This window comes from Staurois parvus, unplaced genomic scaffold (genome assembly GCF_062004578.1).
Source record: "Staurois parvus isolate SC_StPar_1 unplaced genomic scaffold, SC_StPar_1.0 ptg000530l, whole genome shotgun sequence".
Lineage (NCBI taxonomy): Eukaryota > Metazoa > Chordata > Amphibia > Anura > Ranidae > Staurois > Staurois parvus.
This window is the reverse complement of record NW_028318326.1, coordinates 11671434-11696901: the sequence shown is the minus strand read 5'-3', so window position 1 is coordinate 11696901 and position 25468 is coordinate 11671434. Positions and strand designations below refer to the sequence as shown.

At 43.7% G+C, this 25468-nt stretch overlaps 1 protein-coding gene across 2 annotated transcripts in view; it reads right to left on the bottom strand.

Moving 5' to 3' along the window:
* TLK1 (tousled like kinase 1) overlaps positions 1-25468 on the bottom strand; it is a 326263-nt gene that overhangs the window by 146722 nt on the left and 154073 nt on the right. For both annotated transcript variants that reach the window (XM_089690525.1, XM_089690526.1), the window contains one exon: positions 23260-23335. In XM_089690525.1, the coding sequence (XP_089546651.1) occupies positions 23260-23317 (58 nt within the window). In that variant the 5' untranslated portion in view covers positions 23318-23335. The remainder of the gene's footprint in view (positions 1-23259; positions 23336-25468) is intronic.

Sequence of the window (25468 nt, the reverse complement as noted above, 5' to 3'; positions counted from 1 at the left end):
GCTTCAGGTAGCGCACAGCAGTCGAAGTCAGCATCTTCTTTCTGCCACGACCAGGTAGCGTTTCAACAGTGCCCTTTGCCTTGAATTTGCGAATGATGCTTCCTAAGGTGTCTCTTGGTATGTTTAACATCTTTGCAATCTTCTTATAGCCATTGCCCTTCCTGTGAAGAGAAATCACCTCTTCTCTTGTCTTCCTGGACCATTCTCTTGCCTTCACCATGTTTGTAACCACACCAGTAAATGTCTAGAAGGAGCTGAGTATCACAGTCATTTTAAAGCTGCCTAATTGGTGCTTATTATGCTTGATTGCTGCTCGGTGACATCCACAGGTGTTTTCAATACCTGATGGAAAGCACCTGTATGAACCTCTGTTCTTCAGAGTGGTAGTCTTTAAGGGGTTGAATAATTGTGGCAATGAAGAAACCACATAAGAACCATTTACTACTGTATTACATAAACAATTGATGTCATTTTAGTTGCATTTGGGTAGTTACAACGTCCTTGTAGGATTTGATTCTGAATACAATTCCAAATGTACACTATAGTCCCTAAACCCCTTTACAGCATTGGGGGTTGAATAATTTTGGACACAACTGTACATTAGAATGAATGCTTCAACAGATTTATTTGTAAATTTAGCATCTGTTGGAAGGCAACATTGTTCTCCAGACATTTATGGATTTTTACTGTCTGGTTACAAAAGACTATCTGGACTGCATCTTGAGACACCAGCAAATCAGTTGACACAGCAGGGTGTTTGTAACAAGGGGTTGCAAATGGGAATTCATCTCCCAAAGGATGTTCTCGCATAGGCCCCCCGATGTGAGGTGTGGGGGTACAGGAGCATCAGCATAAACCTCCTGGTGATGTGAAAAATCAAAATTTCTTGACTTCTAAAAACGTCAAAGGGGGCCAGATATGGGCTGTGATGCTGACCTGGAGCAAGAAGATTCATGGCAATATAGCAGTGCCCCTGGTGGAGACAGCGACAGACCTTTTGAAGGATGGTTGGGGTAATACCATACTTCCTAGTGATTAGGGAGGATATCCCCTTAAAAGTTGTGGATTGTCGCTCATTGGACGGAGGCCTACACAGGGTGGCCAGAGGGTGTTTGAATGTGTTTTGTCTGTGAGTAATTAAAATGCAAGGGCCAGCCATGGTCTCCCTCTCTTTCTACCCCGAGCCAAGCCAAAAGCTTTGAGGACGAACTTCCGTAACACATCATCTCTGCTCTTTGTGTCTATATATATTCTCTAATACCCAGTTAGATTTCTATGTTAGCGTTCTATTTTCTCTGTAATTAAATAAGACCTTTGCTTCTCTGAGTATTGTGTTTATTATTCTAGCTAATGCTGTTAATATATTTCTACCATCAATATTGTCAGAGCTTAGATATATTAGCTAATTATAGGGACCGACAAGATAGTACATATTTTTAATATACGTAGGGGAAAATCTAAAAACCATCCCTGATTTATTTCAGCGTCACTTTAAGGATACTTATATGCTTTGCTGGGTTTTTTTTGCCTGGATCAACTATGGGTATAGGATTACAACTTTTTTTATGGCTGAACTAGATGAACTTTTGTCTTTTTTCAGCCAGAGTACCTATGTAACTATATTTTTAGTACAGTTATCCATTAAATGGCCCTTCTTCCACACCTTCACAAAGACTTATACCCCTAGGTTGCTTGCCTTCCTTCTTATATTCCACTTAGTAAAGTGTGTCTGGCAACATGTCGAACAAAAGGCCATAGCCAACAATCACATCTAATATTTCATCTTTTATTTTTTTTTACAGGCTAATACTTTCCTATGGGAAACTGCATACCCATCACTGCTGAAGTCTTCTGGCCAGGCTCTCATCATTCCTTTAGTTTATTACTTGCCCCAACAGTGGATGACCTCTCTATTGCCATGAACGGAGAGTCTATCATGCAGCCTAAAGATTATTGCAGCAGTGGCTGCCAGCCTTTTTAAAACACTGAAAAGACTGAATCTGACTGATAGCTGTAGAACTATATGGACATCTGGAACTCACTACCCCAATCTGTCTATCTCCTACTCTATCCACCTTTCACCTTTAGGTGATCCCTGAAAACCCATCTCTTTAGAGATGCCTATCCCACCTCCACCTAACAAATACATATTTTATTTTTTTTCATCAGCTCTTCCCCCACAGTTAGTTATCTTTCGGATCACTTGACCCGCCCTTTTAGATTGCAAGCTCTAATGAGCAAGGTCCTCTGATCCCTCTTGTATGGAATTGTATTGTAACTGTACTGTCTGCCCTCACTTTGTAACGTGCTGCTGGATCTATATAATAATATAAATTATATATTGTATTGTACTGTATAATAATTAATAATAATAATATTTGATGGAAACAAAAGCCCACTGACCCCAAGTTGTGGGATGGAAGAAAGATTACAGAAGAAGCAGAGAAGCCATCTTGCTCTGGGATTTCTTTTTCATGGTGAAGAGTCTATTCAGCTTATAAACAAAGAGACACTTACTACCACACAGAAACAAATACATGAGACATTGCTTGTTTGCAGAAATAGTTCTATTTTATTTACATTGTAAGTTTAAAGATACACTGAACAAGAGATACTAACTAAAGTGATACTTACTAATTTTATTTACTTGCTTGAGGTGGTGTTAGTGATGTGTAAATGGTTAACACTGATTATCATATATATTACCTGACTCCAATGATGAAAGGAAGTCATACTGTCACGTGCAATCATCTGCGTGAGCCTAAGGGGCCGATCACACCAACAAGCCACATCGATCGCATGGCTGCTGGCGTACGCTGCAAGACACAGTGCCGATGCACTGATTACGGCTTATAGCATTGTTTACATTTTTTTACACAGAACTTTAATGACATTTCACGAGTGACATTTCAATAATTTCTATTTTACCACCATGGTATTGTGATGTGATGAGTCACGTCGCAACTTGCTGAACTAAAAAAAAAAGAAAAAGAAAAAGAAAGCACAGACCAGAGCAGTGCTGTGATGTGAAATTACATGAAGAGAATCAAAGCTTTTTGGTTTGCCTATGAGATGGGACCAAAAGGAACATGATTCTGATGAATTAGTTCAGGCCAGTAGGAACCCCCACCTTGGAATAAAAAAATAAAAAAAAAAGGTCTCAAATAATTTAGAATACATAGTAAAGTGTAAATAGTTTCTCCCCAACCCTTATTGCTGTCACTTTTTTTTTGTGACTGCACAGAGAATTATGTGGATAACAAATGAAGGCACCTTAAGAAAAAACAATTAACATACGGATTACAGCATCTAAATATAGATCAGCCTTTTCCACCACCACGGGGTGCCTTCAAGTTTCTTCAGTGGTTCTTTGGCAAAATGTCTAAAAAATTCCCAAAAATGGTATACAAGCCAGAGGGTTGATCAAGCTTGCCTTTTGGTTACACAAAGCCACAGGTTTTCATTGTGTACCATTACAACCTTCTAGCTGCCAGTATCCCAACAACAAATGACATCGTCGGTTGATGAGAAGGACATCAGGTGCCTGCACAGCATCCTTTTTTGCCCCTCCCCCACCCCACACCGTCCACACTGGGGTAACATTAGCTTAGCAAGGGGGAGAAACTGAGGGAGAAAAAGAAACAATGGAATACTAGTCAGTAACAGTGTGCTCTATAAGGATACGCCACCTCTAATTTTGGGTGTCCTGCATGTGTGGGTGTTGCTCCATTATGTAAAACTTTTAGTTTACTTTTTACATTTTAGAATTGGGTGCCTCAAGATTGTGCAAAATTGTAAAGATTGCCTTGACTGAAAAAAAAGGTAGAGAAACACTGAAATAGATAACTGTTTTCATGACAGCAGTCCTTCTGTGACATGTAGTCAGTATGCCGTGAGTAGGCACTCCTGTGTGGCACATTTCACAGAGCCTGCCTTCTGAACTGAGAGGAGGCGTTTCAGGAGGCGGAGTCAGTACAGGAATTACTGCTTACAGGCAGCAAGGTACCTGGGGATATGTAGTCCCATAGTTTGCCAATGCGTGGGGGTGCCATTAACAATGAATTCTTGTTAGGGTGACAACCTTCTGTCTCTGTTACTTGCTGTCCTGCGCTGTTACCCCAACACATACACCTTCAGAGAAAGTACATATGTTCGTTCTTAGTGTAGTGTTACACCGCTGTCACCATCAGAAAATCTGTCCTGGGCAATGACATACAGTCATCAATGAAGTGCACATAGACAAGGCGTGGCTGCAAAGAAGCTAAAGAAGCTGGAGAAGATCAGTGTGATTTAGAAACAAAAAAGGACAGCAAAACTGTAATGAACGTTATAAACTATTACTTTTATTTTATTTTTTTAGAACAGGCTATATAGTGCTTTAGCAAGCTAAATGTTAGTGTTTACAGCTACACTAAATTAGAACTCCAGCCAAAATTTGTGTTTAGGTCAGTGGTCTCCAAACTACGCTATCTAGGCATTTGCTAGTCTTTATCCAGGCCTTGGGGCACTATTCCTTCCAATGATATGAGGCACTATATCTCCCACTGACAATAACAGTGGGGCATAATTCCTGCCACTGACACCAATAATGGGGCACTATTCCTCCCACTGACACCAACTATGGAGCACTATTCCCCCTCCTACTGACCACAAACCCTGAGGCCATGTTTATTCTCACTGATGCTGGGCCTGGGACATTTTCTACCCCCCCTGGCCACAATCTGACCCCCCAAAAAAAGGCTGATTGACAGTAAACTGGCCCTTTGTATAAAAATTGGGGGCCCCTGGTCTAGATCTGTATAATATCCAGAAGGATAACTTCTGCGTTCTGTCTCTCTTTATGGCAGATTTCTCCTTATTTCCTGTCTTGGTGAGGATACATTTCCCTGGCAATTAGACAGCAGTAAAAAAAAAAACTGACAGACATCAATCCTTTAGTACATTATCCCAAAACACAAGTTTGTTTCGGCATTTAACAAAAGAAAATGTTGAAAATTAAATTACATCTGTCTCTATAGAATTTAGGCCCCTTGCACACAGATGTAAACATTTAATGATGTTTATATGCAGGATCTTGCTGGTAGAGGCTGGCAAAAAAATCCTGAATAAAAAATACAAGTTATGCTTCATAAATACCTTGTGTATGCGTGCATCCAGACACACAAACATGCTTATGTGTATACATGTGTAGAACTATTCCTTGTCCTCTTTCAGATCCCAGTGTTAGAACGTATGCATGTATGCTTCTATTATTTATTTTATAAATTGGTGCACTAAAATGTAACATTTTCAAATTGTGGCAGTCCTGATTGCATCACTGCATTACAGATCTTAATACAGTTGTGTGCCACGGAAAACAGCGCACTTGTGTTCGGATCCAGTTAAAAAAAAAAAAAAACACAAGAAAAGCTATACAGCTACAAACGTGGCTTTTTTTTGCTTGTGTACAAGAGGCCATAAGGAGGCATAAAAAAATGGTTCTAGAGTGCGGCTCCCCCCAGCTCCCATTACTTTTACTTACCTGAGCCCGATCTCCATCCAGCACTGTGCATGAGATCTCTCGACTCTCTCCCTCCTCATAGGCTCCCGCTGTTGTCAATCACAGCCAGTGAGAAGGGAGTGCGGGGCAGAGCCAAGCTGTCCCCTGTGTGTCTATGGACATAGAGCAAAAGGTCTCAGAAGGGTCTACAATGGAAGTCAAAAGAAAGCATTTGGCCACTGAAGCCTGTTCATAGAGACCATTACATTAAAACTATGTGGGCAGGGATGGCACTGGCATTTGTAGCGCCCACGATTTGTACAACCTTTAGGAAAACAAAGTAGGGTGTTCACCTGCCCACTGAAACAAACCCCCAGCTGCAACTTGAAGTATTTTATTTAGTGATGGTCCCAATGACTGCTGAAACCAAACATGCCGACATGACCATTTCCAAAATCTTCACCATATGTAGTCAGTGTCATCACCACAGATCCCCCTGCCTGTGGGGGAAATGTAATTGGCAGTAAAAAGTCTGTCAGAAGCAGACATGTCAGTGTGTTAAGTTTAGGTGGGCCGTCAGCATTGTCATTCATCGTGATTGATGTGGACCTATGTCGCTAGGTGACACCATTGATGATGGGTTTACAAGTAACATGGGTCTATTTTTTGCAACGTGATGTTGTATTTCCCTTTTAACTTTTATCTGTGAATGAGTAACCAGGGACACTAAGTACCCCTTACCCATTTATGTGGGGTTGAAAGATATCTGATGACCCCCTTATTTTGGAAAGCAATGCATTGTGGGAAAACAATACTACAAGTTCTGTGAAAGGTGGAGAGAGCAGAAGGGGGTGGGCAAGAGGCGCAACTTTTCTCTATAGCAGTGGTTGCTGTTTACTCTCACATGCTGGAAGCCAGTTGCTTAGGACAGAATCTGGGAGCTACGAATGAGGCACAACATGGACGATTTTTAGCACAAACAGCTGCCTGCAGGTAATGGGATACAAACAATTGCACATAAGTAATGTGTATGGTGCTGTATCCTCCCAAAAAAATACTAAACCTCTGCTAATTAAAAGAGCTGCTCCCTACCAAACAGTGTTTTTTATTTATTTTGCATTAGTACAGGTCTCCCCAACATCACCCAGCTTTCCATGCCTTTTGCCTGACAATTCCTTACCTTTTATCCTTGAAAATAGAACTGGATTTTCAAGATTCTTCCCACACTGATTTCAATAGGATTTGCATTAAAGAAGAACCCCAGAAACTGCAGCACTTTTAAAATGTGATGACCTATAAGAAGTTAAATCCAAGAAGGTATATGCCACTTTTTTTATTTACTATTTACATTTTTAGTGAGTGTCGGAAGAACAGCTATCTTTAGGCTTCTAGTGCTCCAACACTGAACATTCGAGTATCTGAAATAGCAGCTGTAGAGTAGTTTGAAGCCACTCTGCGAACACCTCCAGTCGTCCAGTCAGGGATTTCTTTGTATTATGTGAACCCATTCACAAAGCCTGCTGTGAGTGGACAGAAGAGATGAGGGCAGGTGGTAACACAACAACTGCATCTCTCCTGTCAAGAGCACCTGTAGTGCAGTGATAACTATACTCTGCATGCTCAGTAACAATGTAGATAGTGTAAAGAAAAAAAAGATAAGTTCGCAAGGTGGCACTTACCCCCTTACAAGGCAGCACATTTTTAAAAGTTGCAAGACCTGGAGTTCTTTTTTAAAATATGCAATTAGAAGATTGTTTTAACATGTTTTCTAAACCTGCCCTATGCAGAGGGGTACCAAAGAACCAAGCTGACCTTAATTGAGGTAGCTTGGCCAAAAAGGATGAAAACAAATCATACCAGGCATTTCAAAAATATAAAATGATATTATGAAAAGGGTCTATACGTCAAAGTGATATGTATAAGAATGTGAAATAAACCAAGGATTTTTTTTATTAATGTGCCAAGGAGAATTAATTTATATAAGTGTTTGTGTAGGCTGAAGGGAAAATTTGGACATATAATCAAAGAAAAATGAATCTACAATGCAGGTAGGATTTATCCATCCAGCTATCCCTTATATCTAAAACACCAATAAAGGACGTGACTACTGCCTACATCCCTCTTCCTAATACAAAACAGTCGGCAGAATTCAGAGTTCATAAATCACTTGCAAGCTTTACTGAAGAAGCAGAGCTCAGGGTAATCAGTTTAATGTAAACATTGATTTTGCTGTCCTCTGCTTTTCCATAAACTTTAACATAAAAAATACACAGTATGGCCTTGTGTGGTTTTATGGTGAAGAGTAACAGTCCACCTAACAACACTCAACCAATACTGAAAAGGGATTTGGTTCTCATTCGAAAGGAATAAATCTTTCTTATAAACTATTAGTGCTCAATGGAGCACGTCATTAACTTCTTTTTTTTTCTTCCTCTTTCCTCTTTTCATCTGCAACTGGTTAGGAAACAATCAGCAAGATTTTATCTCAACCTCAAACAGATCTGGTGCATCAAGCCACATTTCTGAACCTGTAGTGACTCATGTGTTGTCACATGCTCTAAGATTAGAAGGTCATATTATAGGTTTAAAATATATATGATAATATAATACATAGGATATAAAGAAGATGTAAGTATTCTGATACAGAAGAGTGTAACATACAAAAACAAACTTGGGAGGAATGCAAACTTTCCTCCCATTTACAGCTTACCTGTGCATGAAAGCCACACCTATTAATTTGATATACTATCAGTCTCCTGGCAGAGAATTATGGGAATCACTATAATTTTTCCTGGCACAGGAATTATGGGAAATACTACCATGTTCTTGGCACAAGAATTATGGGAAATACAATCATTTACCTGGCACAGGAATTATTGGAAATACTACTGTTCTCCTGCCACAGGAAATATGAGAAATACTATCAGAATTGCATGTTCTACATTGCAGAGTGCAGTACTAAACATGCCCTTTCAGTTGCCAGCACAGCAGAATGAACAATGGAAACCTTACACAGTTCTTCCAATCAAACCAACATACAAAATGACATCATGACTGCTGACCTATGATGTCAGTATACTATAGATATACAGTTGTGCTCAAAAGTTTGCATACCCTAGCAGAAATTGTGAAATTTTGGCATTGAAATTGAAAATATGACTGATCATGCCAAAAAATGCTCTTTTATTGAAGGACGATGATCATATGAAGCCATTTATTATCAAATAGTTGTTTAGCTCCTTTTTAAATCATAATGATAACAGAAAATCACCCAAATGGTCATGATCAAAAGTTTACATACCCTGGAATGTTCGGCCTTGGTACAGACACACAAGGTGACACACACGGGTTAATCTGCCAATTAAAAGGTTAATGTCCCACATCTGTGGCTTTTTAAATTGCAATTAGTGTCAGTGTATAAATAGTCAATGAGTTTGTTAGCTCTTATGTGGAAGCACTGACTAGGCTAGATACTTGTACATGAAAAGTATGTTGCTTGCATTCCAGTTGTTCCATTTATTACTATGGACAATGCTCATGGTAGCCTTAAACCATCCAGGAGGAATATGTCTCCAGCCAAGCAGGGCTTGCACAGTTAAGATCTCTGAAGCAGAGCTAAAGCCTCGTGCACATGATCAGAAAATCGCACTACTTTTGAAGCGACCGTATGATAACCTAGTTATCATACAAAGCTTTCGACAGCCGATCACGACAGTTCATCCAAAATTCTCCAAAGGGGCAAACACAAATTTTTTTTCTGTACGATACCAGATCTTACAATTTTCGTTTAACCTCCCTGGTGGTCTGATTATGTCAGTATTTTTTAATCCAAAGCAGTACATTGTTTTGCATGGAAATTTGTTGTTTTATATTGTAGGTTTAGGAATAACCGACTTAAATCTGTCCAAACAAGAGTCTAGTAAACATTTCGGGTATGATAAAGTTTGAAAAGCTAAATCATAAATTATAATATAAATTATAAAAAATATTCTAATAATAATACATTTAATTCAATAATGCAATCAAACCAAAAACATTGACATTTGTCCAAACAAGGGTGCAATATTACTAGACACTACATATTGGTTTAGTAAACTTCCAGGGTATGAAAATTTTTGAAACATGGAACTGCACAAAGTCAGACGTCACAATCAGGACAATGGAACCTGGTTTCCTTTCTGATTTTCCTTCCACTGTCATCTCGCTTCGAGCAACAAACCATGCACATCCTAGTAGGTGCTGACTTTTTCTCGATTGGTGGGATGTAGTCCATTAAGTATCGACCAGTCAGGTGTTCTGGGTTGACAACGCCAACAGCACGACGAGCTCTATTCACAGTGTTGATGGTGTTTGGTGGTTTACAAAGATACGTTCAGCAATTTTCCAAATTAAGTCCGAATGACTCACAGGCTTGCAGAATGTAGGCATTCCACAAGCATTGCTCAAGAAAATGCCTGTAGATCTTCTTGTAGTACTTTTTTTGCTGTTTCCTCATTGCTGGTTAGAATATCATTGCTTGGTCAGCTCTGTCAACACCTCCCATGGTGTTATTGTAGTCTAACACTACTTGTGGCTTCATGATTTCTGTCCCACCTTTTGTGCGTACCATAACAGTGGAGGTATTATGACTCATATTCATTAGGCACACGTCTTTCTTGTCACGCCATCACAGTGCCATCATTTTGCCTTTCTGCCAGGCAACTATTAATCCAGTCTTCAGCTTCTTATTGCCAAACATTGGTGGCATGTCGCGCCGGTTAGCCCTAACGGTTCCATTGGCATCGGTTTTGTTTTATAGAAGAAACTCAAAGTTCAGGAGACATATAAAAGTTGACAGTTGTTGCCCAATAGCCCTTATTTAGTAATGGCTCAATTAGTGAAAGAACGGAAGATGTTGCCATTGCATAGTTGCTGTATTTTGGATTGAATTTAGTTCCTTTTCCAGTGTATATCACTGAATTCTAAATGCAGCCAGTTGACAATTCGCATAGCATGTAGGATTTTACACCAAATCGTGCTCTCTTTGATGCAATGTATTGCACCCAGCTGAGCCTTCCCTTGTAGGCCATTAGACTTTCATCTATGCTGATATCTCTTTCTGGCACATAGCTGTGTTGGAAATTCTTTGGAACCATTTGAGATACTTCCCAAATTTTATTTAGTTTTGGTGCAGGATGAGTATTTTCGTCAAATTCTTCATTGTTTTCAAAGTGTAAAAATTTCATGACCAGGGAAAATCTGTACTCTGACATGACCGTGCCAAAGAATAGAGTGGCAAGTAATTTATTGGTTGTACAATACCACTTCTGCAGGGGTTTCCCCACCACTCCCTGAAGTATTATTAGGATGAGAAATTTGCAAATATCATCTTTGGTCACTGGTTCCCACTTTCTGCTTCTTGAAAACCTCAGACGCAGAGTAGCCAATTGTTGCCCTTGGTACCGGTTTGTCTCAGTAACAATTTTTTTCAATAACCTCATCAGTCAAAAATAACTGTAAGTATGCCAAGGTGTTGTCATGTTCGATGTCTACCTTCATACCAGGTGCTCCAGTAAATGGGAATCCTGGGGGCAAAAAACAATGGAGAACCACCGTCGCTACCCTGAATACACTATTATTCTAGGAATGGGTTGCTGCTGACACCTGGCTATAAACCTGGATAGAATGGGATCAAAATTATAACAAAATTGGTGCTGCGCTCCCACACTAATACTCATAAATAATTAAATAAAAAATGAGGTTTCAATTACACCTCTAGTGAATCCTCCTGTGTATAATTATCCCAAACTCAATTCTTCATATTATTATACATTCTTATGCAGTGATGTTTGATAAACCATATGAACCAAAATAAAAATGTGCAAAACGCATAAAAACACAATACATAAACCCACTTGTGTCCCTAAACAGGGTGAAATCACAAACATGTATTAAACCACATGTGATAAAACATTTGGCATAAATAAATACCCAAAGGTGCAGTGGAAATAGACTGACAAATGACACTATTGTGCCTATAAACAAACAATAGGACAGTCAGGATTAATATACCACAGTCAATAGCGCACCAAGTTCGCACATCGCTTAGCTCAGTCACAGAATTGTCGCTGTCCTCACTTTCAGTGTCTGATGACGAATTTCCCCACGAATCACTGTCGCTCAATTCTGCAAGTGATTCTAATTCACTGTAGTTGTCTTCTAGCTGGTCCAAAACCGCTTTTGGCATACAGGGACGCTTTTTGGATGTCATGGCAGAAAGAAAGGTCAAAGTGCAGGCAGGGCACTGGACAACGCACTAGGGACAAATCTGAAGTGAAATGGATTGATACAGTAATGTAATACTAATATATTACAATGTATTGTGTTTGTGTCACACTGTAATATTTTTGAATTTCCCGACGGTTCAGCCCCCCGTACGTCCTGATGCTAGCAGAGAACGGAACCCGGATGACAGATGCCGGCATTGGCCGGAGGACATGGCCGGGGTCGCAGCGGGAGGACAACGCGGGACCGCAGGAGTAGGTAAGTGCTCAAGGGATCGCTGCAGTGTAATCCCAAGTGTTACTCGGGGTTACCGCTTCTGTTACTGAAAGTTAACCCCGAGCTACACTCAGGATTACCGCCAAGGAGGTTAAGAAATAGTGTTTTCGTACGGAAATACAATACAATACATTATAGCACTTCCAAAATTCCATTCTGTTGTACAAGAATTTTCATTAGTTGAGTAACCTCTTCATTTTCTATATGGAGACTAGCATGCAAAAAAAAAAAAAGGGACAATCATTCGTCTGATATTCTCATCGTGTGTACGAGGCTTAAGTATTTAGGTAGTGTATGTGGCTTACACTGAGGTTGGGGGGTAAGCCACATACAAACCTTTGAATGAGCTTAATCACAGAATAGGATATCATACGCTCCCACAGGCATAATAAATGTTTGCCAAATATGGGGCGTTAAGCCATACACTGGAGCATCGTTGTTAAGGGCTAAAAATTATTTATTATATTATCAAAATGAGAAAAAGGCCTAAGCCTTCCCTTATAAAGAACAAAACAAAAAAACAATGTCCTAAAAACACACAGTTGACATTCATCTGTCTGACTCCTCTGCATTTGAGCAATGAAGCACCAACTCATACATAAGTGCCTTGTATTGACCTAATGAAGTGCTTTCTCTGGGATATCAGCGTTATAAATGATGAGAGGACACTTGAGGCAGAGAGAGACGTAGACACCGTAAAAACTGAATGAAGGTATTTCACCTACTATATGGAAGCTCTTTTGCATTGACACAAAGGATTTTGTTTCATTTAATCCACTTTATTTATAAATTGTGCATTGCTTTTGGCATGTTAACCACACCAAACGTTCATCACCACAGCAACCAATCAAAACGTTGTTTGTTTTCTTGCTGATTCAGTAAGATGAAATCTGATTGGTTGCCATGTATACTTAAACATGATCATTGTATTGCACCTATTTGTCAACACCGATTACCAAACAAATAAAAGCCTATGAATTCACTGATCTGCATACTGTATATCACAAGAACACTGGTAAGCCTATTCAGCAAACAGTGAAAATAGCACTATCACTATCATGATTCTAATAACATGAATTCTGGTTGGCTGCTATGGGTATTGTACTTGTCAAATTTCACTGGAAGAAACACAGGAGTTGATTTACTAAAAGCAAATTACCCCTCTTCCAACGCACACCAAATAAAAATTAAAAAACATCAGATTTGATTTCAATTTGGTATGGTATTTCAGTACGGTATTACAATGATGGGATGCTATTCCCCCCACTGACACCAATGATGGGGTGCTATTCCCCCCACTGACACCAATGATGGGACGCTATTCCTCCCACTGAAACCAATGATGGGACACTATTCCTCCCACTGAAACCAATGATGGGACACTATTCCTCCCACTGAAACCAATGATGGGACACTATTCCTCCCACTGAAACCAATGATGGTGCCCTATCGGTGTCAGTGGGGGGAGGAATAGCGCCCCGTCGTTGGTGTCAGTGGGGGGAGGAATAGCGCCCCGTCGTTGGTGTCAGTGGGGGGAGGAATAGCGCCCCGTCGTTGGTGTCAGTGGGGGGAGGAATAGCGCCCCGTCGTTGGTGTCAGTGGGGGGAGGAATAGCGCCCCGTCGTTGGTGTCAGTGGGGGGAGGAATAGCGCCCCGTCGTTGGTGTCAGTGGGGGGAGGAATAGCGCCCCGTCGTTGGTGTCAGTGGGGGGAGGAATAGCGCCCCGTCGTTGGTGTCAGTGGGGGGAGGAATAGCGCCCCGTCGTTGGTGTCAGTGGGGGGAGGAATAGCGCCCCGTCGTTGGTGTCAGTGGGGGGAGGAATAGCGCCCCGTCGTTGGTGTCAGTGGGGGGAGGAATAGCGCCCCGTCGTTGGTGTCAGTGGGGGGAGGAATAGCGCCCCGTCGTTGGTGTCAGTGGGGGGAGGAATAGCGCCCCGTCGTTGGTGTCAGTGGGGGGAGGAATAGCGCCCCGTCGTTGGTGTCAGTGGGGGGAGGAATAGCGCCCCGTCGTTGGTGTCAGTGGGGGGAGGAATAGCGCCCCGTCGTTGGTGTCAGTGGGGGGAGGAATAGCGCCCCGTCGTTGGTGTCAGTGGGGGGAGGAATAGCGCCCCGTCGTTGGTGTCAGTGGGGGGAGGAATAGCGCCCCGTCGTTGGTGTCAGTGGGGGGAGGAATAGCGCCCCGTCGTTGGTGTCAGTGGGGGGAGGAATAGCGCCCCGTCGTTGGTGTCAGTGGGGGGAGGAATAGCGCCCCGTCGTTGGTGTCAGTGGGGGGAGGAATAGCGCCCCGTCGTTGGTGTCAGTGGGGGGAGGAATAGCGCCCCGTCGTTGGTGTCAGTGGGGGGAGGAATAGCGCCCCGTCGTTGGTGTCAGTGGGGGGAGGAATAGCGCCCCATCGTTGGTGTCAGTGGGGGGAGGAATAGCGCCCCATCGTTGGTGTCAGTGGGGGGAGGAATAGCGCCCCATCGTTGGTGTCAGTGGGGGGAGGAATAGCGCCCCATCGTTGGTGTCAGTGGGGGGAGGAATAGCGCCCCATCGTTGGTGTCAGTGGGGGGAGGAATAGCGCCCCATCGTTGGTGTCAGTGGGGGGAGGAATAGCGCCCCATCGTTGGTGTCAGTGGGGGGAGGAATAGCGCCCCATCGTTGGTGTCAGTGGGGGGAGGAATAGCGCCCCATCGTTGGTGTCAGTGGGGGGAGGAATAGCGCCCCATCGTTGGTGTCAGTGGGGGGAGGAATAGCGCCCCATCGTTGGTGTCAGTGGGGGGAGGAATAGCGCCCCATCGTTGGTGTCAGTGGGGGGAGGAATAGCGCCCCATCGTTGGTGTCAGTGGGGGGAGGAATAGCGCCCCATCGTTGGTGTCAGTGGGGGGAGGAATAGCGCCCCATCGTTGGTGTCAGTGGGGGGAGGAATAGCGCCCCATCGTTGGTGTCAGTGGGGGGAGGAATAGCGCCCCATCGTTGGTGTCAGTGGGGGGAGGAATAGCGCCCCATCGTTGGTGTCAGTGGGGGGAGGAATAGCGCCCCATCGTTGGTGTCAGTGGGGGGAGGAATAGCGCCCCATCGTTGGTGTCAGTGGGGGGAGGAATAGCGCCCCATCGTTGGTGTCAGTGGGGGGAGGAATAGCGCCCCATCGTTGGTGTCAGTGGGGGGAGGAATAGCGCCCCATCGTTGGTGTCAGTGGGGGGAGGAATAGCGCCCCATCGTTGGTGTCAGTGGGGGGAGGAATAGCGCCCCATCGTTGGTGTCAGTGGGGGGAGGAATAGCGCCCCATCGTTGGTGTCAGTGGGGGGAGGAATAGCGCCCCATCGTTGGTGTCAGTGGGGGGAGGAATAGCGCCCCATCGTTGGTGTCAGTGGGGGGAGGAATAGCGCCCCATCGTTGGTGTCAGTGGGGGGAGGAATAGCGCCCCATCGTTGGTGTCAGTGGGGGGAGGAATAGCGCCCCATCGTTGGTGTCAGTGGGGGGAGGAATAGCGCCCCATCGTTGGTGTCAGTGGGGGGAGGAATAGCGCCCCATCGTTGGTGTCAGTGGGGGGAGGAATAGCGCCCCATCGTTGGTGTCAGTGGGGGGAGGAATAGCGCCCCATCGTTGGTGTCAGTGGGGGGAGGAATAGCGCCCCATCGTTGGTGTCAGTGGGGGGAGGAATAGCGCCCCATCGTTGGTGTCAGTGGGGGGAGGAATAGCGCCCCATCGTTGGTGTCAGTGGGGGGAGGAATAGCGCCCCATCGTTGGTGTCAGTGGGGGGAGGAATAGCGCCCCATCGTTGGTGTCAGTGGGGGGAGGAATAGCGCCCCATCGTTGGTGTCAGTGGGGGGAGGAATAGCGCCCCATCGTTGGTGTCAGTGGGGGGAGGAATAGCGCCCCATCGTTGGTGTCAGTGGGGGGAGGAATAGCGCCCCATCGTTGGTGTCAGTGGGGGGAGGAATAGCGCCCCATCGTTGGTGTCAGTCGGGGGAGGAATAGCGCCCCATCGTTGGTGTCAGTGGGGGGAGGAATAGCGCCCCATCGTTGGTGTCAGTGGGGGGAGGAATAGCGCCCCATCGTTGGTTTCAGTGGGGGGGAGTAATAGTGCCCCATCGTTGGTGTCAGTGGGGGGAGGAATAGTGCCCCATCGTTGGTGTCAGTGGGGGGAGGAATAGTGCCCCATCGTTGGTGTCAGTGGGGGGGGGGGGGGAGGAATAGTGCCCCATCGTTGGTGTCAGTGGGGGGGGAGGAATAGTGCCCCATCGTTGGTGTCAGTGGGGGGGGGGGAGGAATAGTGCCCCATCATTGGTGTCAGTGGGGGGGGGATAGTGCCCCATCGTTGGTGTCAGTGGGGGGGAGGAATAGTGCCCCATCGTTGGTGTCAGTGGGAGGAATAGTGCCCCATCATTAGTATCAGTGACACCAATGATGGGGCACTATTCCTCCCACTGACACCAATGACACTTGCTGACCCCTCTTCCAGCATGGTACTGCTGCAGCCAGCATACATGATTGCAGCAGCACCATCTGCACGGCACACTTACTGTCTGCTCCCTCACTCGATGTTTGCGGGGCCGCTTGGCTCCGCCTCTTTGCAGGTGATTGGCCACCTGTGTGCCTTTCCTGGGCTACAGTTCTGGTGCCCAATCGCCGGTGAGGAGGCAGAGCCGAGCGGCCGTGCAGACATTGAGTGAGGGAGCGGCTGAACTGAATAAAGGAGCAGCCTTTATTCCTGGACTGGATCATCGTGGGACTGGGACCGGAGCCAGGTAAGAAACAGCAGCCCCCTGCCCGCCCCTGTACTTAATGTCCCTTCCGTTGGAAGGGGGGGGCGGCGGCACCGCGCCGCCCCCCTAAAAAGTGCCGACCTAGGCAAATACTCCCCTGGCTACACCGGCTCGGAAGTGTCAGCACGCCGTATACCGGCGTATAAGACGACCCCTGACTTTTGAGAAGATTTTCATGGGTTAAAAAGTCGTCTTATACGCCGGAAAATACGGTACCTTTCATGTGATTGGGTATCCTTTGAAAAATGAAATCCTCAGTGCGATATACCATTGTCACCACAGCAACAGTGCAGTAATACATCAAGTTGGAAGAAAAGGTTAAAAAAATCTGTTTTGACTTAATTGGGCAACGACAGTTGCATGTCATATTTCCTTCTGTCCATGGTTTAAAGGTAATTTTTTTCACAGCCAGTTTGCTTTATAGAAAACAATTTTTCGCTGTGATGTCTTAATTGAAGATGTGCATAAGTGGCTAATCCCTTATATTTACAGTGATTAAAATTGATACATATGAACTGTATTAGATTTATATAACTATTTACATTCTTTACATGAAGGTAACTTGCATTTTAGGGATCTCTGTTCCTTTGTGTGGTATTTTGTATTAGAGAATGCATAATGATTTTGTGCTTATTTTCATTCATTACTTACTAGGGTCAAGAAAAAAAAAAATACAAAATCAAAAAATATGATTTTTGAAGTCTGGAAAAATATGTCATATTGCAGAAAGGTATTATGGTGTCTTCAATCCATTCAGAGAATTGAGCTCTAGTCATTTTTCACATATTCAGCTATTTTAACTTTCAGTTACGTTGAAATAAGCCAGCTGTTTATAGAACAAGAAATAGTCATCACAACAGTGATTACTTCCATATCACCTATTTAAGTATGAGGTTTCAATTAGACCAACTGAGTATCAATGCAAGCTGGGTTTGCTGCCCTGTCTTTTTAGCTAAACTGTAGTGCCTTGGGAAAGCTCTATCCTACTGAATAACAGGAATTTAGGAATTCTATTACTGTCGGGGTTATAGGCTACAGAAGGTTGGATAACTCCCAAACAAACACTGTTGAAAGCCAGCTCTCATATAACCATCTGTTCTACCTGGCATACCTCAATGTGTGAGCCTGCAGTACCATAGAGCCAATAACATAAAAAGACAGGACCTATTGTGTTCAATGTATTAGAAGAAAAAGATTTTAAGGTAAGTACAAAAATCTACAGACAGAGGAATTTAGAAATGCTTTTAGTTGGGACATCCAAGAATAGGGGGGTGAGCAAGATCCACTGATAGACCCAATAACATTTAGAAGACTATTGAATATCAGAAGTATCTTGAGGAACCAACTATTGAATCAATCTAGATGGGAAAAAACCCTTTTTAAAGGCAGATGGACTGCCACAACTAAGGTGAGGACAAGGGAGGACAGAGGATCAACCTGATGTCCCAGAGCAGGATAGGAAAATGGCTAAACCAATTAAGCCAACCAACTGTTCAGGTAAACAGAAGAAAAAAAACTTCACTGAGCTCAATTGTCCCTCTAAAAAGGGACAACCTTGAAACAAGGGTGGACAACATATTATCCAAAAAAAATACCAGCTGTTCCACAAAAAATTAAGGAGAGAAAGCCCAAGCCTTGCACTCTTGAATTTAGAAGCAGAATGAGTTCTATAATGAGGCTGTCCAGCCTGACAACCAGTCTTGTAGCAAGATAGAAACATTGTAAAAGTCCTCACAACACATTCCAATTGGTGAACAAGAGAGAACTTTCCAAGCTTCAAGGAACCCCAATCCTTAAAGCATCCTGAAGGGGAAGGCAAGCAAAACCTTTAAAAGAGAGGGGATAAGTAGGATCAAAGTTACCTCACAGCAACTGCAAAGCAAATGGTAGAACGTGCTGCATTATGCTCATGATGGGATCCATAGTGAATACAACCAGAAAAGACAGGTCATCTCAACACATACGGCTCTCTCTGCTTCTGCTCTCTCTATTCCTCTCAAAATGTCTGAAATAGTTAATTTTTTACTATTTTTCAGTGCATTCTGGGCATTTGGGAGGGTCTCCTGAGGTTATCTTTTAAAAACGCTTCTAAATGCAAATGCGCATAAACGCGGTATGCAAACATGGCTACACTGACATTTTTAACCTGCGTTTTCCAGCAGTTTCCATCATTCAGAAGAGTTTTCCAAACACCCGTGTAAATGAGCCCTTGTGCTAAACCCTCACACCTCAGCTGAAGAAATCCAGAAGGTAAAGCCTTGGCAGCAAGAGAAGCAGCGTGACCAACAGGGACACATTCAGTGCTGCTCAGGGGAGAGTTTCTAAAACTGAAACCCATTGAAAATGATACAGCTTCACAAATCAAAATCACAAGCAATGCAGGACACAAAGTAATTCAAACTGAAATCTTAGTAGGAAACCCAGCTGTCTGTCAATTAAATCCTGAAAGGTGAGAACACTATCAACCTGCTTTTGTACTACATGTCTATTAATGTGGATTACTAAAGCATATACGAAGGGAAGAAAAACATCTAGCAGTAAATTTCCTTCCAAAGGGAAAAAGCTCCACTATATATTTTAGAGGGGACCAGGATGCTACAGAGCATTCACAGGCCCCATAGAGGAAAGGCTTAAACAGTGGGTGTAACAGAAAGGCCTTTGCAGCTCTGGGAGTGCCAAAAGACCATAGGCCTATAGCGGCAGGATGATCCTCTAAATGCAAGGTAGAATGTACCACATCAACTATGTTAGAAGTAATGCTAGTTGCACAAAAACAGAGTCTCTAGGGGTAGACTATGAGGAGTCTAACTGAAATGGTTACAGAGGCTGGAGGCCCAAAGAGTCCAAACTGGACACAGGGGAGGCCTTGCCATTGCCTGACTGAGTTGTAGAACCTTCTGATGAGGATGACCCTATACTAATAGGGGAATTTGATTCTAGATTATTGGCATTGGTTCCTAGATACTGGATATATCCCCCAAGAAACAGTAGGAGAGCATTAACGATTGCTGCAGGACTGACCTTTGTGTGTCTTCAAGAAGACATTTAGTAAAGCGTTGTGGTAAACTGCTAGGCCCAATATGAGGCAAGGCCTCGTATTGGCAGCCAGAAGTCACCAAGTCACTGTAGGCAGGTAGTCGAAAGAGATCAGAGGTTGGATAATCCAGATGGTGCTTCAGGAGTAGCAGCAGAATGACAATTCCTCCAGCCTGAATTGTGGGAGAAAAAGCATATGCACAACACTCCACATAGCAGGTGACATCAGTGCTCAGTTCCCTAAGCCATAATGAATGGCAGTGGTGGAAGTTTTGAAAATGGTGTACAAACTGTTGCATAGCTCCCAGTGCTTCAGCCTGCCTAGCCTTGCTCATCACACGATTCTCTACTGACTGGGTCACATAAGAGGCTGTGCTATGGCTCTGGACCCAGAAAATGCTCTTTGGCTAAATAATACAGTACACACAGGTCTGGAAAGCCCCACAGTGCAGAGCCCAGTGTCAGAGGGTCGCATTCCAAGTTAGTCTCCCAATATTTGGTCCAGCAGGATCCAGGTATGGCCTGCAAAGCTGTTGCTGAATATACACTGATCTGCATAACAGCAATATAGTAACAGAGGAAAAGTATCAAGGATATTAAAGGAAAATAGGGATAAAAAGGCTAACAAAACAAAAAATATATAGGAAACAGAGCTGAAGGACTTATAGGACTCTAGTAAAACCAAGGCATGCTGTGTAGAGAAGGGGTTATAAGGGGGTGGCTTTCAACTTTGTTTGCCAATGTCCCACCTTCCTGTAGGAAATTGCATAACTCTGTAATAGATTTCCTAAATTCCAGAAATGTGTATTTGCAAGAAAAACAATTGTAAACACATAACGCAAAAAAAATTTAGATACGTTAAAAAAAAAAAAAAAAAACATAATGATGAAAAAAAATTAAATAAAATGGACTGCAAAGCATTACATTTCCACTTCAATTAGCTGCCTTCTTCTGAATCTGCTGCAGTAGATTTACTTCAATAGACTTTCAACTGCAAACCAGCATTAGGTTTTGTTCTGAAGGGATTGAAGAGTATCATCCATGCTGCACCACAAACTAAAATAGTAATAAATGACCAAAACATTCCATTCAGCTAGAAGAACGCTACGTTTCTACAGAAATATCTAAGTGAAATAACAAATCTGGTAGACAGTGAGCATCAAAAGACAATGAAATATTCCGCTGAAGGATTTTTAAGATGAAAAGAAGGACAGCCTGTTCACAAAATGGCCACTGAGCTCCTCACATCTCTAGCACTTTAAGAGTGGAATTAGAAGAACGTATGATGCTGAGTAATTTTTACCTGATATACTGGATACTGCATTGTAACACTTTTCTAGAGAGTGGAATACAGAACTGCTGCTTGTTGTCTGGGAGAAATTTTTATAACATAGGCTAAGAATCTAGGCAATATCTGGTCTTTATTAAAAAAAAAACAAAAAAAAAACTCCACAAGAGCCCTCCTATTAATTCTGTATTGAAATATATTGTAATTGTACAGCACTGTGCTAACTGTTGGCGCTATGTAAATCCTGTATAAGAATAATAGCTACAGTTGCAAGAAAAAGTATGTGAACCTTTGGACTTAATAACTGGTTGACCCTCCTTTTGTCAGCAATAACCTCAACCAAACGATTCCTGTAGTTGCAGATCAGACCTGCACAACGATCTGGAGTCATTTTGGACCACTCCTCTTCACAAAACTGTTTCAGTGTAGCAATATTCTTGGGATGTCTGGTGTGAATCGCTCTCTTAAGGTCATGCCACAGCATTTCAATCGGGTTGAGGTCAGGACTCTGACTGGGCCACTCCAGAAGGCATATTCTGTGCTGTTGCAGCCATTGTTTTGTTGAATTACTTGTATGCTTTGGGTCATTGTCCTGTTGCATCACCCATCCTCTGCGGAGCTTCAGTTGGCGGACAGATGGTCGTACGTTTTCCTGCAAAATGTCTTGATAAACTCTGGAATTCATTTTCCTATCAATGACAACAATCCGTCCAGGCCCTGAGGCAGCAAAGCAGCCCCAAACCATGATGCTCCCTCCGCCATGTTTTACAGTGGGGATGAGGTTTTGATGTTGGTGTGCTGTGCCTTTTTTTCTCCACACATAGTGTTGTGTGTTATTCCCAAACAACTCAATCTTGGTTTCATCTGTCCACAGTATATTTTGCCAGTAGTGCTGTGGAACATCCAGGTGCTCTTTTGCAAACTTCAAACGTGCTGCAATATTCTTTTTGGACAGCAATGGCTTCCTCCGTGGTGTCCTCCCATGTACTCCATTCTTGTTTAATGTTTTCCTTATTGTAGATGTGTCAACAAAAATGTTAGCATGTGCCAGAGATTTCTGTAGGTCTTTAGCTGACACTCTGGGTTTCTTCTTTACCTCATGCAGCATTCTGCGCTGTGCTCTTGCAGTTATTTTTACAGGACGACACCACCTAGGGAGAGTAGACACAGTGCTAAACTTTCTCCATTTGTAGACAGTCTGTCTTACCGTGGACACATGAACATCAAGGCTTTTGGAGATACTTTTGTAACCCTTTCCAACTTCATGCAAGTCAACAATTCTTGATCGTAGGTCTTCTGAGAGCTCTTTTCTGTGAGGCATGGTTCACATCAGACAGTGCTTCTTGAAACCAGTAAACCCAAAACAGGTGTGTGTTTTTTAAGGGCAGGACAGCTGTCAGCAACACATCCAATATCATCACACTGATTGGAGTCAAGGTTGGCTCACTCCTGGCTCCAATTAGCTCTGGGAGAAGTCATTAAGCTAGGGCCTCACATACTTTTTCCTCCCTGCACTGTGAATGTTTACATGTTATGTGCAATTAAACCATGGCAACATCTAATGTTTGTGCAGTATTATGTTCAGCAGACTGTGTTCTTCTATTGTTGTGGCTTAGATGACGTTCAGAGCACATTTTATGCCCAATTCATGCAAAACTCCACGTAACCCCAAGGGGTTCACATACTTTTTCTTGCAACTGTATAGCAGATGCTGCATATTCCCCTGGCTAGAAGCTGAGGAAGGATCACAAGTAAAATCATCCTGAAACATCATCTTAAATTAAAAAGATTTAATTAAAAAAATAAAAGCATAAAGCGATTATAATTTTTACCCAATTAGATAACAGGAAACCCCTCTTTCTGAGATCATTGCCTTTTTATAAAAGGGATATTTTTATATGACATAATATATTTATGTCTAGAATTGCCTCTGTAATGTAATCAATCATTCACTTTTGTATTAATATTTATAAATTGTGCTTGAAAGAAATTGAGAACTTACTAGTTACTAGGGGTGAGAGCAAGGTTTCTGTACAGTTATTTTTCATAGGCACCCCCACAATGTTAAGAGAATTTATGAGGTAGACCTCCTCAGAACTCAAAACAGTAGTGAAATTGCTTTGCAGAACAATTCAGTGAACTGAAATAAGAAAATGGAATAGAGCTTACCTTGTATGTGCCGTTCTGTAAGAGCTGAGTCAGAGAAGAATGGAAATGTGACGGCCATGAATGGCCTTGGCTGATTCTGCAAAAATAAGATAAGCATAAGTTTTTTTTTATTTAAGCCATTTATCTTTATTACCATCTAGAACTATAATGTTAAAATGTACAGTATATGTGTAATAATTTTTTAGCCGACTGGCTATATTAAAGGGCATCTGCCGAAAAATTGCTGGTTTCCCAGAACGACTGATGAGCCTTTAGATTAGCTATTTAGTCATAGTCATTCACCAACAGGAAGTGTGCAATGTGTACTACCTATGGAAGCCACAGGATCAGCATGTGAGCTTTCAGCTAGTATTTCATTTTTATGGCATTTATCATGGTAATGAACAATTAAAAAAAGGAGGACCAACGGAAAAGAAAACAATGATAGCTACTCCATGCATCTAGTCTCTGGCTGGTCATCTGAAGCCTTGCTCTCTTTGGAGTGAACCTTAACTTTGTTCATGCAGGGCAAAGAAATTTTGATTCCCCTAATTCACCCATATGCTTCTTCTTTGCTCTCCTGTCCAACCTCCAAGATAGAAAACAGTCCTGTGTAAACTTGCTCCAGAGCTTACACAGTACTAACCTGCCCCCATGTAAAGTGCACTGGGCCAACCACCAAACACCGCTTGTGCCTGCACTGAATTTCCTCTTTTTTGCTCTGTTAAAGAAAGCAATAGTAACCCTCAATATTTTACACAAACTAATATATGATGATGGGAAAGCATATATCATGCCCGCAGTCATAGCCATACACAACCTTCAGCTTGTATACGGTCTACATTGCCAACAGCTAGGAATTACCCATTCAAGCTCTCTTTTTCAATTGGAATTGGAGAATATGGCAGCTGAGCTGTACGCCTCAAAAAAAGCTTTACCTGAAGATAGTACAACTACAGGTACTCAAAAATGAACAGTCACAATTGGACTGGATTCCTGAGTAAATACATGAAGGCATGAAGAAGCATTCAAACCGTCAAACAATCCCTTTTCATGATATGAACCTTACTAGGTCGATTGTCACACAACTGTGTTGGAATTGTTCAGATTGTACTATAATTCACACCCATGTATGAATGTCTAAGAGATGACATAAACTGTTATGATCCGCCAGGTGGTGCCTCAGGCTGCCAACTGACAGACCTACTCAGAGCGTGGGGTCTAAGCCCGGGCTGTGCTTTCACCAGAGCCCCTGATGGTGGGGATGGACTTGAAACAGTCCCGGGCCAGGTCACGACCTCCGAGCAGGCCCACCAGTGGCTGAGGAGACCTTTGGGGACAGGTACCGGGAGAGCCAGATATGAAGAGGATGGCGGCCCCAGCAGGGTAGTAACGGATCGTGGGCCCGTGAGGGTAAGCGGGGTACAGAATCGGTAGGCGAAGAGTAGTCGGGTCACACGCAGGGTCAGCAGGGAAGTCAATCCGTAGAATGGTCAGGGCAACCCGGGTCAAACGCAGGAGCAGGCAGAGTAGTCAGGACAATCCGGGTCAATCACAGGAGCAGGCAGAGTAGTCAGGACAATCCGGGTCAATCACAGGAGCAGGCAGAATAGTCAGGGCAATCCGGGTCAATCACAGGGGCAGGCAGCGTAGTCAGGGTCAATCAGGGTCACTAGACAGGTGCAGGAACTCAGGATCACAGGAAGACCTTGCGGCAATCTGTGACAGTGCAGGGCATCTTTAAATAGTGCGCCCTGCACTGTCATTGGCTGGCTAGGACGCGCGCCCGGCTGTCATTGGACGCCTGAGGCGCGCCCCCGGCACCTACTGCGCATGCGCGGCGTCCTGTCAGCCGCGGCTCGCCGGGACCTAGTGCCTGTGTCCCGGCGCGATCTGCCGCCAATGCGCATGCGCGGGGGACAGAGCCACGATCGTGGACCACGGAGCCGCGATCCCTGACATTGCCCCCCCCCCCAATGGGCACCCTCCGGGAGCCCCACTGATCTCTCCACCGCGGGTGAGCACGACAAAATTCCCGGATGAGCCTGGGTGCGTGGACGTTCTGGGCGGGTTCCCATGAGTTCTCCTCAGGGCCATACCCCTTCCATTTTATCAGGAACTGTGTCTGGGCCCCCCTCCTTCGGCAACTGAGGATAGTCTCCACTTCATATTCCTCCTGGTCACCTATGGTGACTGCCTCGGGAGGTCTGGATTCACGGTCCGGGAAGGG